At 48.2% G+C, this 16,393-nt stretch overlaps 1 protein-coding gene across 1 annotated transcript in view; it reads left to right on the forward strand.

Annotated features, from left to right (window-relative positions):
* Positions 1-16,393, forward strand: part of mtss1lb (MTSS I-BAR domain containing 2b) — a 184,388-nt gene that overhangs the window by 127,113 nt on the left and 40,882 nt on the right. The window contains exon 4 of the mRNA XM_078212018.1: positions 12,838-12,922. Coding sequence (XP_078068144.1) covers positions 12,838-12,922 — 85 coding nt within the window. The remainder of the gene's footprint in view (positions 1-12,837; positions 12,923-16,393) is intronic.

Raw genomic sequence — 16,393 nt, forward strand, 5'->3', positions numbered from 1 at the left:
ACCCGGGAATGGCGGCGATCCGCTTCACGCCCGAAACGGGCGCAACGGTGATTTAAATGTATTTACATGTATTTCAATTGAATTAATGAACTGCCCGCCCAACTTTATCAGCATTTCCCCCTTTACCGCTGCGTTCTCCGATCCAGAATGAGGCCAGACCATTCTCTGGGGGGGGGGGGGGGGGTAAGATGTATCTCTGGGAGGGGAATGGGGCCCCGATCATTCTCTGGTGGGGGGGAGGGAGGGGGGTGCAGGGGGGTCCGCTGCCACTCTGCAGGCGATCAGTGGTGGGGAAGGGGGCAGGGGGTTGCGATCAGTCTGGGTAGCGGGGGGGGGTGGATAAGGGGGACAGTGATGTCTCTCTGGGGGCCATCGCTCCTGCTTTTCGCTCTCGGGCCGCTTTCTCCGCTTTCTGCGGCCTGGGAGCGATCTGACACGGGCGCGCTTTTTCAAATTTTTTCTAACTGCGCATGCGCAGTTCAGAGCTCCGATCGTTTTGGGTGCCCTAAGCCCCGCCCACAGCGCGAATGGGACCCACAATTTTTTTTCTCAGGCTGAGTGCGTATGGGGGCGCCTGAAAGCAGATTTCTAAGTCGGATCTGAATTGCGTCCAGATTCAGCACTTAGAATGAAAATGGTAAAATCAGGCCCGTGGTATTGTGATCTTGGGAACCTCTCTGGGCTGATCACAGTGAAGGTCAACGGTCACGTGTTGCCATGGCTGCGGGCTTGACAGGGAGGTTCACAAAGTGATTGATTCCTTGGGTATTGAGGTGGTGCCTGGATATCCGAAGAGAATTTTGACAAAAAAGATAGATGCAGAAATTCAGAAGTAACAGAGGAGAGGAAAGGCTGCAGTACAATCCATGTCAATGCTGCATAACAACACCTCTTATGCACATAGTAAGTTGGGCCGCACATCTCACAGACCTATGATCTACCCACCAAAATTAAAGAGGCCTCCTTAAATTCACTTGCTTTATATTCCCTTGAGTTTAGAAGATTGAGCGGTGATCTACAGGTATTTAAAATGGTCTGAGTAGGATTTGTGTTGAGAAATCTCTGGTGAGCAAATGCAGAACCAGGGGACGCCATTTTTGAAATTTGAGCCAGGCCACTGGGCTGCCGAACCGTCCAGTGACTGAAGATCAATCTCCAGGACACTGCCGTGTGCAACCCAAAAGAATCAGGAACTTTAAAAAAAGATTGGGGTTTTATTGTCATTTCTTTGAAAAATTCTCTCTAGCAGATGTAAGAGTATTGAAAATGGGAGGAGCAAGGCCGTTTGGCTGACGGTCAATCATCATCTAATTGGTGTGGGAAGGCCGTGCGTCACAAGGATGGACTTTGGCCAACTGATGGTTGGAGTGCGGGGGAGGGGCAAGTCACATGATGAAACCTCCAGGAGTGCATTTAATCACAATTGGCAAACTGACGAGGAAACACCTCACACAAAAAGGGAGCAGAAGTCAGCAACTCTGCCCATTTAAAAGACTGCAGATTGCTGGGGACTAGAGTTACTTTAAGATTGAAAACAGGAGATTCAACAGTGTGAGATGTTGACTCTGTTTCCTTCTCCACAGTTGCTCTCTGAACTGCTGAGTGTTTCCAGCATTTTCTCCTTTTCAAGAGTTTCAAGGGGATATGGAGCAAAACTGGGTAATTGGATTTTAAATCAGATATCCCAGGGCTTATTGAGTGACAGACCAGACTTAGTGGGGCTGAATGGCCTCCTCCTGTTTTTGTGTGCTGATGTCTATTGTGTGATATCCTAGTCGGTCTAGCCTGCCACCTCCCTGGATTAATATGGTGTGGTCACAATGCAGCATTGGTGAACTGACTCCTAAGGACTGTTGATCCAAATTGTTTCAAGACAACACTGGGGTTAAGTCTCCATGAGTGTCTGACAGGACCATTAGCCTCAATAACATAGGACCCTGACTGACAAGACTGTTCCGAGCACCTCCCCCATCAGCCCCTCACTCACTCACTTAGTTGCTGTTAAAGCAAAATGAGTCCTCCCAACGGAGTCAGCTGGGGCAGAATGATATGAAGTGTTGAGAAAAGTAGGCCAGTGAGCAATTTTGTTAATGTGCCCAGGATTTCTTAAAGGGCCAACATCCCATCTGAAGGGGCATTAATACTAACAGAACTACTGGTGTTTTTAAGGGTTGGTCCAAGATGAGATGGGGTAAGGGGGGGGTGGGGGGGACAGTGGGTGAGCAGGAAGCTGTACTGACTTGTATTGTTGCAACATTTTTTTAAAATGTTTTGTCCTTTATCTTCTAATTTGTACTGGGATTCATGGAAGTGAATATATGCAGAAAATTAATGTTTCTTTTACTTGCTGTGCGTCACTCTCAAGTCTCTTCAGTAATCTGGGGATACACTTCCCCTGGGGCCGTCAGCCATCTCACCCAGGTGCAAATCATTAGTGTGTGAGGCCTGAGCAGTGAGTGCTGCTCGACCACTGGGGGCATGGTTGGGCCTGATCTCATTTCACCTGAGGTCCACACATAAAGGGGTCACTGAAAGGGAGAAATAGAAAAACACTTAGATTTGCAAAGCCCTTTTCATGATCTTAGCATATTCCATTCAGCCCATCGAGCCCGCTCCAACAACAGTCCCACCCAGGCCCTATTCCCGTAACCCCACATATTTACCCTGCTAATCCTCCTGACACTAAGGGGCAATTTAGCATGGCCAATCCACCTAGCCCGCACATCTTTGGAGTGTGGGAGGAAACCGGAGCACCCGGAGGAAACCCACACAGACACGGAGAACATGCAAACTCCAAACAGTCACTCAAGGCCGGAATTGAACCCGGGTCCCTGGAGCTGTGAGGCAGCAGTGCTAACCACTGTGTCACCATGCCGCCCCCTGAGCCTACTGCAACAGGTATTCCCAGGTGGTCTCCCATCCAAGTACTAACCGGGTCTGAGTCTGCTTAGCTTCTGGTGTGCTTGGTGACTGGCGCTATATAAATGCAAATCTTTTTAAAACTCTCACAGAAGGTGTGAGCCCTTCTCAACACTGCGGGTGTGCATTGGTTGACAGTGGCCTGGACAGGCCTGAAACAACTAGGCCGTAATCCAAATACTCACCCGGTCCTTGAGTGAGTGTGTGTTTGTTTGTGTGTGTGTGTTTCAAAGGGACTGTGTTTGTGTCCTGAAGGAGTCCGAATGGAAGGAGGTTGCATGGGGAACAATGTAAAGAGGAAATTTGAGCAGAAAATTTCAGCAAAGTGTTTTGAGGTTGGTGGTGTTTCTCTGGGGAGTTGAATTCTTTTTTGAAGCAATGGATGTGGGTGACAGCAGGAAGCAACAAGTGAGATGTTTGCCCTCCCCTCAGCTCAGTGTAAATCCCCAGATGTGATTCTCTGGTGAAGTATCTTCTCTGTGACACATTTCCCACGGTCCTTTACAGATTCACTCACACCTTAAGTTGCTGTTAAAACTGGACACGGAATCCTTGGCAATGGATGGTTTCAGCTGCAGTAATACTGTCTTCCTCTCCTCTCCCCACCCCAACATCTGTGATGTTATTGGTTTCTCCATCCTGATGCTCAGGTAGACATTGCACTGATGGAGGGGTCAGTCCATTTGCAGCTCAAGAAGCTTCAGTTGTGGCAAAGTGCTCTGCATTGGAAAGTTGTTTAAGTATCTCTAGGATGAAGCTAATGCAGTGCCTGTTAGCTCCTGGGTGCGATACTGAGCCCTGGGCAATACTAGGGACCATGGATCACAAGGAAAGGTGAAGCCAGGAGGTCATAAACATACCTAAATGGTGACTGACTTTAAGGTGCAGAGTCTTTATAATCCACTCGCTCTCATTCTTGGCAATTCACCTCGGTCCCTTCATTGTTTGCTGAGTGTGACGGTGGCGGGGACAAATCTCCTGAGTGGGGAAGAAATTCTTCAGATGCCGAAAGAAATTAAAATGACGTAAAGCTCCGAACAGAGAAATGAACAGCCTCAATGTCCGCTCTTATCAATAAAGAAAGGCAAGCTTTTATGTCATATTTATTGACATGTAATCGCTGTTATAATGTAGGAAACATGGCAGCCAATTAGTGCACAAGATGCACCCACACAGGGCAATGCAATAAAGCCCAGATAATCAGATTTTTAGGTGAAGGATAAATATTGGCCAAGGCAGTGGAGAACTCACAAGCTTTGCTTGGAAAAGAGTGCCATGGGATTGTTATAGCAGGGCCTTGGCTTAAGGTCTCATTTAAAATACGTCTCCTCCAACAGTGAAGCATTTCCTCACTGGAGTGTGAGCCTGGAGTTTTTGTGTTCAAGGCTCTGGAGTGGGGCGTGATCCCATGACCTTCTGACTGAGGTGGGAAAGCTGCCAATTTAATTGGTCAACTTGCAAGTAGCGAACATTCAGATTGCCAGCTCTCTCTGGGAATGTTAACTGAGGCAGACCAAATACTGATACTGAACCTCTGGACTTGATGTTCACATGGGCCCCCAGGATTTATCTAAATAGAGCCTTCATCCCATTGTCATATAACCTGTCTCCCTAAAGTCTGTTCATCATCTACAAGGCACATGATAGGAGTGTCTTCAGGAAAGCAGCTCACCACCTCTTTCTCGGGGGCGATTAGAATTGGAAAAAAATGCTGGCCTAGCCAGCAGCAGCCACATCCCATGAATGAATAAAAAAGAATCTATCTTACTGTTACAGTAATATGTAACATTGACATCACATCAACATGCACAAGGTGGTGTTGGGAATTAGAATATGTTCCTTTGACATCAAACACTCCCAGGACAGGTACAAATTAAAGCTCCTTCTATACTGTCCCCATCAAACACTCCCAGCACAGGTACAGCACAGGGTTAGATACAGAGTAAAGCTCCTGCTATACTGTCCCCATCAAACACTCCCAGGACAGGTACAGCACAGGGTTATATACAGAGTAAAGCTCCCTCTATACTGTCCCCATCAAACACTCCCAGGACAGGTATAGCATGGGGTTAGATACAGAGTAAAGCTCCCTCTATACTGTCCCCATCAAACACTCCCAGGACAGGTACAGCACGGGGTTAGATACAGAGTAAAGCTCCCTCTACACTGTCCCCATCGAACACTCCCAGGACAGGTACAGATGTAGGTATAATGAGCAAGATAAGTTCAAAACAGCAACTTGAGTTACAAGCAGATTAGAGGGTGTATTGGATTAAATTTAACTTTTAATCTTGGACGAGTATTAAGTGTGTCAGAACCTGTTATAATTTTATCTTGATTTATATTTAAATCAGTTCTCTCTGCTGCTTATCTTGCCTGTCTCGAGTTCACACTGCCTTTGACTGACTTGGTCAAACTGTTAATGGCCGGATTTCTGACCCCATTCCCTCCCTCCCAGCATATCCAAACTCCAATTACCCATGGAGGGGACAGCTGCTTCTCATTTCCTGTGGAGTAATTCGGATCGCGATGGTTATTTATATCGTGAAGAAAATTCCAGAATTTTTCATTGACCATTTCCCAGACAAGGCTCTGTCAACTTGTTCATTACTGACTGCTTTTGGAGTGGGAGGGGCCTCCTCACAAATTAGCATATTTCTATCACTTCATTGATCATATATTTATCATTGTCTTGGAAAAAGCTTTTGGCAGAGGAACCTGCATTGCAAGGAGAATCGAAATGATTGTAATCCCAGAAATACAGCTGTCATTGTAATATAAACACTCTTATTCCTCCTCCACACAACCTCAGTGCCTGCTCTGGGAGATTGGGGGCACAGGATATAATTAGGGTTGAGCGTCAGCGGGTTGGAGAGCTGTCAGGCACAGGAGTGACTGACAGAAGATAATTGGCGTCAAAGACAAGTTGTCACAGTTGCACCCGACCTTTGCCCTCTGCGCACTGACCTGTTGTCATTGGCTTCATGTGGTTGGTGGATACTGGGCAGGAGGAGTTCGCTGCAGTTAGAGGTTTGGATTCAGGTTAGAACTCACAATTTATATCCATTTATGACTATCTGTTAAAAAATCTTTAACTGTGAATGAGAAAGGATTATATAGAGGATTTTCTACACGCATGTACATATGATCTCATGACATGCATGCACCCAAATGCAACATGCACCCAAATGCAACATGCACACACACGCACAAGTGCACATGCGACATGTGCACGCACACACAAGTGCACACACGCAACATGCACACATGCAACATGCACACATGCACAAGTGCATATACATGCACACTCGCATACAAACACATGCACATGTATGCAACATGCGCACACACACACATGCACAAACAAGTGCATACACATGCAGATGCAAACAAGGATACTGTGCATGCTTGCATCCTCACATGTGTACATGTAGACATGCACACACATGCACACCCATGCACACGCACACAACATGCACATACACACAATCTCCCCGGGGTGGATTTTCCTGTCCCACCCGACACAGGAATCGTAGCGGGCAAGGGGCAGACCATGGAAAAGTCTGTTGACCTCGGGCGGGATTTTCCAGTTTTGGGGTGAGCCTGGCCGGATGTTTCCACCCCCAATTGTCTTCCTTTTGTGCCAGTTTGGATCCTCTGCCCCTGTGGATTCTAGATGCTCCATTGTTGAATATATTTAAGTCTGAGTCAGATTGTTGATCTCTCGGGGAATTAAGGGATATGGAAGTGAGTAGGAGTATGGAGTTAAAGCCCAAGATCAGCCATGACCATATTGATGGGCTCCTCCTCCTGCTCCTGTATCTTGTGCTCTTGTGCCATGATTGTACACAGTCAGGAGTGTGATGGAATACTCTCCACTTGCCTGGATGAGTGCAGCTCCAACAACATGTTCGACACCATCCAGGACAAAGCAGCCCACTTGATTGGCACCACATCCATCACCTTCAACGTTCGCTGCAGCACCACCCACACACAACAACATCAGTGGGTACTATGCAGGAGATGCAACTCACCAAGGCTTCTTAGACAGCACCTTCCAAACCCATGGCCACTACCACCTACAGAGACACGGGTAGCAAACACATTGGTACACCATCACCTGGAATTCCCTTCTAAGTCACTCACCATCCTGACTCGGAAATATATCACCGTTCCTTCACTGTCGCAGGGTCAAAATCCTGGAACTCCCTCCCTTACAGCACTGTGGATGTACCTACACTACAGCGACTGCAGCAGTTCAAGAAGGCAGCTCACCACCACCACAAAGCCAATTAGGGATTGGCAATAAATGCTGGCCTAGCCAGCAATGCACAGATCCCATGAAAAAACATTTAAAAAGCCTCTCTCCCCTTTTCCCTCATTGGCTTTTCCATTTTCCTCTTCCACAGATGTGAGGGGCAAGTTTTTTTTACAGAGAGAAGGGTAAGTGTCTGGAACATGCTGCCCGGGGTGGTGGTGGAAGCAGATACGATAGGGGTATTTAAAGGACTTTTAGATGAACACATGAATATGCACGAATTAGAGGGATATGGACCTAGGGCAGGAGAAGGGATTAGTTAAATTTGGCGTCATGTTCGACACAACATCATGGGCGAAGGGCCTGTTCCTGTGCTGTATTGTTCTATGTTCTATGTAATACATTTATATAATTCACTTTAGCCATTCCCCGTGGCAGAAAGTTCTACAGTCTCATCACCCTTTTACTTAAAAAAATCAAGTACCTCAGCCTTGACTTTCTCGGGAACTACCTGATATTGACGGCCGGACTCTCGTTATACTCATCCCTACAAGAGGAAACATTTCTCAGCACCAACTTAATCAAATTTTTCTGGATTTTAAAGACCTCGCTTTGGTCACCCCCTCTGCCTCCCCCGAGGAAAGCGACCTCAGTCCTTTCATCCTTACCCGATGGATACAATCTCACATTACTGATAGCATCTTCGTAAAACATCTGTGTACTGTCTCCAGTGCCTCTGCTATAGTTAAAACTATAGCCGACACTATAGTTAAGAAAGCCCACCAACACCTCTACTTTCTCAGAAGGCTAAGGAAATTTGGCATGTCAGCTACGACTCTCACCAACTTTTACAGATGCACCATAGAAAGCATTCTTTCTGGTTGTATCATAACTTGGCATGGCTCCTGCTCTGCCCAAGACCACAAGAAACTACAAAGGGTCATGAACAAAGCCCGTCTATCACTCAAACCAGCCTCCCATCCATCCACTGTAGATTCTGTCTACACTTCCTGCTGCCTCAGAGAAGCAGCCGGTATAATCAAGGATCCCACGCAGCAGCCAAACAGGGAGGGCAGGGGAAGATGTGTTTGATGGTGCACCAGGCTGGAGGTGGCGGCAATGGTAAACTGGTCTGTAGTTCACTGGATATGTTCTACAACATGGGTGTAACATTAACCATTTGCCAGTCCTATATCTTTTCCTAATGAAATATTAAGTATGTGTAATAGTGCCTCTGTTATCTCTTTCCGGATCTTTTAAAATGCTTTGATGTAACTGGTCCATACCTAGAGTATATCCTCCAGGAGGGAGATCTGTTTATTTAATATTTCTCTTTTTGTATCGTTAGTGAATATATACTTCACTTCCTTCATGCAATTGTTAGACAAGTTCATGTAGAATATAAGCCTAGATATTAAGGGTACAGGATATTCACACACGCGGTATCTAGGACATTTCTTTGCCCGCTGTTTAATGGCGACATTACGTCACTGTGCGTTCCTCTGCAACTTTCACACAATGGCTACCGATGTTAGCTGTGACCCAGTGAGCATTTCTCTCAACACCTGAATCAACCTGAGTTGCACCCCAGCCACTTGAGTAAGTTACCCAGAATGGCACTCTGGTGCTGTGCACAAAGGGAGTGCTGCTGTATCAGAGATGCCTTCTGTTAGGTCAATCAGTTAGGCCAGTTAGTATGAAAGTAGACACTGGGTAATAGGTTTATTTACAGCATGCAGCATTGCATATGTCTGCTTTCTACCTATTGCAGCTTGGGTCCCAGCAGTCTCCCTTTATATTCGTTTGAATACAGCCATTAAACAAATGGGAAAATTAACAAATTAATTTTAACAAGTTGACAATCTCTTAATGGGGCACAGTCTCTCTTTATATGTACTTTAAGTACAGAATTAAACTTCACCTGTGTATCTAACCAGCATAATTCACGTATCATTGACACTGTCTTTCAGGGGGAACATTAAACTGACGCCTTGTTCACCCTTGTTAATTCACCAAACATCTGACTGGTTGAGGTCATTGGACAAGGGCCTTGGCTGATTCTTCCCTCATGAAGCCAAGGTCAATTGACACTGGCTGGGATATTCAACAGTTACCTTGGCTGCGATGAACAGGTTGGGTCTCCTTTCTCTCATGAGAAAGATAGAAGGCTGAGGGGGTGACCTGATTGAATCTTTGGAATTCTGAGAGGCTTAAATGGAATGGATAAGAGAAAATGTTTCCTCTTCCAGGGAAGAGTCTAACTATAGGGCGTCAATATAAAACAGTCATCAAGAAATCCAGTAGGGAATTCAGGAGAATTCTTTACCCAGAAATTGATGAGAATGTGGATCTCAAGCGAATACCTCTCCACCTCATTTTGATTTGATTTATTATTGTCACATGTACTAGTATACAGTGAAAAGTATTGTTTGTTGACACTATACGAATTATACTATTCATAGAGAAGGAAACGAGAGAGTGCAGAATGTAATGTTACAGTCATAGCTATGGTGTAGAGAAAGATCAACTTTATGCAAGGTAAGTCCATTCAAAAGTCTGACAGCAGCAGGGAAGAAGCTGTTCTTGAGTTGCTTGGTACGTGACCTCAGACTTTTGTATCTTTTTCCAGACGGAAGAAGGTGAAAGAGAGAATGTCCAGGGTGCGTGGGATCCTTAATTATGCTGGCTGCTTTGCCAAGGCAACAGGAAGTGTAGACAGAGTCAATGGATGGGAGGCTGGTTTGCGTGATGGATTGGGTTACATTCACGACCCTTTGTAGTTCCTTGCAGTCTTGGGCAGAGCAGGAGCCATACCAGGCTGTGATACAACCTGAAAGATTGCTTTCTATGGTGCATCTGTAAAAGTTGGTGAGAGTCGTAGCTGACATGCCAAATTTCCTTAGTCTTCTGAGAAAGTAGAGGCGTTGGTGGACTGTCTTGACTATAGTGTTTGGCATGGGGGGGACCAGGACAGGTTGTTGGTGATCTGGACACCTAAAAACTTGAAGCTCTCGACCCTTTCTACTTCATCCCCGAATAACTTAACCGGATATCCCCTTGTGTGGCTCAGTGTTTGATAGTGCTCCTCTGAAGCACCTTGGGATGTTTTATTGTGTTAAAGACGCGACATAAATAAATGGTTCTTGTTGAAACATTTAGATGCAATGAAAAGGAAGTGAGACAAGTATTTGAGGGAGAAGGAATGGAGTTACAATGGTAGATTTGGATGAGAAATGATGGGAGGAAGCCTGAGCAGAATAAAAATGCCAGAATGAGGTCAAATGCCTGTTTCTGTGCTGTCACAGGGCAATAGTGATTTCATGGAAGCAGGGTTGGCTAAAGTGAACTGGCAAATGAGGTTAAGGTATGAATCGATAGAGACAGGTATTGAAGGGGATATTTCAGAATACACAGATAGATACATTACAACGTGAAGGAAAAAATCCAAGTGGAGGACCCACCATCTGTGGTTAATTTAAAAAGTTAAAGATACATCAAACCAAAGAAAAAACAGATAATTGTGCAAAGGCAGGTGGCAGGTCAGTAGAGGTGGACAGAATATTAAAAGCAGCAAAGATTAAGAGGGAAGGAAAAATTAGAATAGGAGAGAAAGTTAGCTAGATATATAAAAATGGATAGTAAGAGTTTCTATAAATATTTTCAAAAGAAAAGTGAGCTTTGATCATTTAGAAAGTGAGTCTGGGGAATTAATAAGGGAAAATAAGGAGGTGCCAAATGAATTAAGCAGGCATTAGCATCGGTCTTCACTATAGAGGATAGTAATGTCCCAGAAACACCCCTAAATCAGGAGATGGAAGTGGGGGAGGAAGTTGGAAACTTACAATCACTGGGAAGTGGTGTTGAGTGAATTATTGGAGCTATGGGTTAACAAGTCCCCAGGTCTGGATGGATTTCATCATTGAGTCTTGAAAAGAGTGGCTAGTGAAATAGCTGATGCACTGGTTTTAAGTTTCCAAACTTCCCTGGATTCGGGGAAGGTTCCATTAGATTGGAAAATAGCAAACTTAACTCCTTTATTTAAAAACGGAGAGAGACAGAAAGCCGGAAACTACAGACCAGACAGGCTAACAGCTGCCAGAGGGGAAATGTTAGAAACGATTATACAGCAGGACACTTAGATACATTCAAGATCATCAGGCAGAGTCAACATGGTTTCATGAAAGGGAAATCAAAGGTTATTGCAAAAAATAAAAGATGATGGGGGAGGGGGTAATGTATTGGCCTGGTTTGAAGATTGGTCAGCTAACAGGAAACAGAGTTGGCACAAATGGGTGTTTTTCTGGTTGGCAGGTTGTGACAAGTGGCGTGCCACAGGGGTCAGTGCTGGGGCCTCAACCTTTTTACAATTTATATAAATGACTTGGGTGAAAGGATTGAAGGTATTGTAGCTAAATTTGCTGATGATACAAAGATGGGTAGGAAAGTAAGTTGTGAAGAGGGCATAAGGAGGCTAGAAAAGTGAAGTGAGTGGGCAAAGATCTGGCAAATGAAACATAATGTGGGAAAATGAGACATGGTCCATTTTGGCAGGAAAAATAAAAGAGAAGCACATTACCTAAATGGTGAGAGATTGCAGAGCTCTGAGTACAGAGGGATCTGGGTGTCCGAGTGCATGAATCACAAAAGGTTAGTCTGCAGATGCAGCAAGTAATTAGGAAAACTAATAGAATGTTATCATTTATTGCGAGGGGGATTGAATATAAAAGTAAAGAGGTTGTGCTTCAGATATACAGGGCATTGGTGAGACCACGTACAGAGCAGTGTGTACAGTATTGGTCTTCTTATTTAAGGAAGGATGTAAACATGTTGGAAGCAGTTCAGAGAAGATTTACGAGGTCAAATACTTGGAATGGGCAGATTGTCTTATGAGGAAAGGTTGGAGAGGCTGGACTTGTGTCTGCTGGAGTTTAGAAGAGTAAGGGGTGATATGATTGAAACATAATAGATCCTGAGGACTCTTGACAGGGTGGATGTGGAGAGGGTGTTTCCTCTTGTGGGAGAATCTAGGACTAAAGGTCACTGTTTAAAAATAAGGGGTTGCAGATTTCGGACAGCTGGGAAGAAACCTTTTGTCTGAGGATCGTGAGCCTCTGGAACTCTCTTCCTCAAAAGTGGAAGCAGAATTTTTAAATGTTGTAAGGCAGAGCTGGATAGATTCTTGACTAACGAGTGGGTGAAATGCGGCGTTGAAGTTACAATGAGATCAGCCATGAACTTATTGGAAAGTGGAGCAGGCTCGAGGGGCCGTGTGGCCTACTCTTGCTCCTATTTCGTGTGCTCATGTATCCTTTCTAGATCAGCGGATTCAGTATAAACCGGGCAGGATTTGAAGCTCTAAGCTCCTGGTGTGTGTGAGATCAAGTTTATCAATGTCTTCACCCATTGAGAGATGGGATGACAGACTTGACATTGAATCCTTTAAGTGTGCACTGTATATGAACTGAGAGACTGTCCGCACATTGAAACCATCAATTAGACAGGGATTGAGCTATGTGTCAGGTTAATTGAATCACTTCAGGAGAAGGTTTTTTATTTGATTTATTCTAAAGCTTGGTTGATGCTGACATGGTCTGTTATCACCCTCTGCTGGTCAGTGTTTGAGACTGCACCCTGCTGATGCCAATCCTCTTCTTTTCCAGGTGCCACGCGAGATATCGGCTCAGCCCTGACTCGAATGTGCATGAGACATCGCAGCATCGAAGCCAAGCTCCGATATTTCACCAAGTGAGTACCTTATTTTACAGAGCAAAGGTTCATCAAGGTGGCTCACCAGCACCCTGTCCAGGACAATTAGCGATGGGCAATAAATAGAATCATAGAATCCCTACAGTGCAGGAGGATGCCATTCAGCCCATCGAGTCTGCACTGACTCTCCATCTTACCCAGGCCACATCTTTGGACACGAAGGGGCAATTTAGCACGGCCAATCCACCGAACCCGCACACCTTTCAAACTGTGGGAGGAAACCGGAGCACCCGGAGGAAACCCACGCAGACACGGGGAGAATGTGCAAACTCCACACAGACCGTGACCCCGAGGCTGGAATTGAACCCGGGTCCCTGGCGCTGTGAGGCGGCAGTGCTAACCACTGTGCCACCGTGCCGCCCATCCATGAATGGATTGAAAAAGATCATCCAATCAATCTGGGTTTCGATGAACTCTGACATCCTGAGCGACAAAGTAAACTCGATTATTGGATCACCAAACGGGTGTCAGTGGGTGTTACACTGGGTGTCAGTGGTAGGGAGGATGTGGGTGTTACACTGGGTGTGGGTGCTGGGTGATAGGGAGGGTGTGGGTGTTACACTGGGTGTCAGTGGTAGGGAGGGTGTGGGTGTTACACTGGGTGTTGGTGCTGGGTGGTGGGGAGGGTGTGGGTGTTACACTGGGTGTCAGTGCTGGGTGATAGGGAGGATGTGGGTGTTACACTGGGTGTTGGTGCTGGGTGGTGGGGAGGATGTGGGTGTTACACTGGGTGTCAGTGCTGGGTGGTGGGGAGGGTGTGGGTGTTACACTGGGTGTGGGTGCTGGGTGGTAGGGAGGATGTGGGTGTTACACTGGGTGTCAGTGCTGGGTGATAGGGAGGATGTGGGTGTTACACTGGGTGTCAGTGCTGGGTGGTGGGGAGGGTGTGGGTGTTACACTGGGTGTCAGTGTTGGGTGGTGGGGAGGATGTGGGTGTTACGCTGGGTGGTAGGGAGGGTGTGGGTGTTACACTGGGTGTCAGTGCTGGGTGGTGGGGAGGATGTGGGTGTTACACTGGGTGTCAGTGTTGGGTGGTGGGGAGGATGTGGGTGTTACGCTGGGTGGTAGGGAGGGTGTGGGTGTTACACTGGGTGTCAGTGCTGGGTGGTGGGGAGGATGTGGGTGTTACACTGGGTGTCAGTGCTGGGTGGTGGGGAGGGTGTGGGTGTTACACTGGGTGTCAGTGCTGGGTGGTGGGGAGGGTGTGGGTGTTACACTGGGTGTCAGTGCTGGGTGGTGGGGAGGGTGTGGGTGTTACACTGGGTGTCAGTGCTGGGTGGTGGGGAGGGTGTGGGTGTTACACTGGGTGTCAGTGCTGGGTGGTGGGGAGGATGTGGGTGTTACACTGGATGTCGGTGCTGGGTGGTGGGGAGGATGTGGGTGTTACGCTGGGTGGTAGGGAGGGTGTGGGTGTTACACTGGGTGTCAGTGCTGGGTGGTGGGGAGGGTGTGGGTGTTACACTGGGTGTCAGTGCTGGGTGGTGGGGAGGATGTGGGTGTTACACTGGATGTCGGTGCTGGGTGGTGGGGAGGATGTGGGTGTTACACTGGGTGTCAGTGTTGGGTGGTGGGGAGGATGTGGGTGTTACGCTGGGTGGTAGGGAGGGTGTGGGTGTTACACTGGGTGTCAGTGCTGGGTGGTGGGGAGGGTGTGGGTGTTACACTGGGTGTGGGTGCTGGGTGGTGGGGAGGATGTGGGTGTTACACTGGGTGTCAGTGTTGGGTGGTGGGGAGGGTGTGGGTGTTACACTGGGTGTCAGTGCTGGGTGGTGGGGAGGATGTGGGTGTTACACTGGATGTCGGTGCTGGGTGGTGGGGAGGATGTGGGTGTTACACTGGGTGTCAGTGTTGGGTGGTGGGGAGGATGTGGGTGTTACACTGGGTGTGGGTGCTGGGTGGTGGGGAGGATGTGGGTGTTACACTGGATGTCGGTGCTGGGTGGTGGGGAGGATGTGGGTGTTACACTGGGTGTCAGTGTTGGGTGGTGGGGAGGATGTGGGTGTTACGCTGGGTGGTAGGGAGGGTGTGTGTGTTACACTGGGTGTCAGTGCTGGGTGGTGGGGAGGGTGTGGGTGTTACACTGGGTGTGGGTGCTGGGTGGTGGGGAGGATGTGGGTGTTACACTGGGTGTCAGTGTTGGGTGGTGGGGAGGGTGTGGGTGTTACACTGGGTGTCAGTGCTGGGTGGTGGGGAGGATGTGGGTGTTACACTGGATGTCGGTGCTGGGTGGTGGGGAGGATGTGGGTGTTACACTGGGTGTCAGTGTTGGGTGGTGGGGAGGATGTGGGTGTTACGCTGGGTGGTAGGGAGGGTGTGGGTGTTACACTGGGTGTCAGTGCTGGGTGGTGGGGAGGGTGTGGGTGTTACACTGGGTGTCAGTGCTGGGTGGTGGGGAGGGTGTGGGTGTTACACTGGGTGTCAGTGCTGGGTGGTGGGGAGGATGTGGGTGTTACACTGGATGTCGGTGTTGGGTGGTGGGGAGGATGTGGGTGTTACGCTGGGTGGTAGGGAGGGTGTGGGTGTTACACTGGGTGTCAGTGCTGGGTGGTGGGGAGGGTGTGGGTGTTACACTGGGTGTGGGTGCTGGGTGGTGGGGAGGATGTGGGTGTTACACTGGATGTCGGTGCTGGGTGGTGGGGAGGATGTGGGTGTTACACTGGGTGTCAGTGTTGGGTGGTGGGGAGGGTGTGGGTGTTACACTGGGTGTCAGTGCTGGGTGGTGGGGAGGATGTGGGTGTTACACTGGGTGTCAGTGCTGGGTGGTAGGGAGGATGTGGGTGTTACACTGGGTGTGGGTGCTGGGTGGTAGGGAGGATGTGGGTGTTACACTGGGTGTCAGTGCTGGGTGGTAGGGAGGATGTGGGTGTTACACTGGGTGTGGGTGCTGGGTGGTAGGGAGGGTGTGGGTGTTACACTGGGTGTCAGTGCTGGGTGGTGGGGAGGATGTGGGTGTTACACTGGGTGTCAGTGCTGGGTGGTAGGGAGGATGTGGGTGTTACACTGGGTGTGGGTGCTGGGTGGTAGGGAGGGTGTGGGTGTTACACTGGGTGTCAGTGCTGGGTGGTGGGGAGGATGTGGGTGTTACACTGGGTGTCAGTGCTGGGTGGTAGAGAGGATGTGGGTGTTACACTGGGTGTGGGTGCTGGGTGGTAGGGAGGATGTGGGTGTTACACTGGGTGTCAGTGCTGGGTGGTAGGGAGGATGTGGGTGTTACACTGGGTGTGGGTGCTGGGTGGTAGGGAGGGTGTGGGTGTTACACTGGGTGTGGGTGCTGGGTGGTGGGGAGGATGTGGGTGTTACACTGGGTGTGGGTGCTGGGTGGTGGGAAGGATGTGGGTGTTACACTGGGTGTGGGTGCTGGGTGGTGGGGAGGATGTGGGTGTTACACTGGGTGTGGGTGCTGGGTGGTGGGAAGGATGTGGGTGTTACACTGGGTGTCAGTGCTTGGTG

The sequence above is a fragment of the Mustelus asterias genome, chromosome 4, assembly GCF_964213995.1.
Source record: "Mustelus asterias chromosome 4, sMusAst1.hap1.1, whole genome shotgun sequence".
In the NCBI taxonomy this organism is placed as follows: Eukaryota; Metazoa; Chordata; class Chondrichthyes; order Carcharhiniformes; family Triakidae; genus Mustelus; species Mustelus asterias.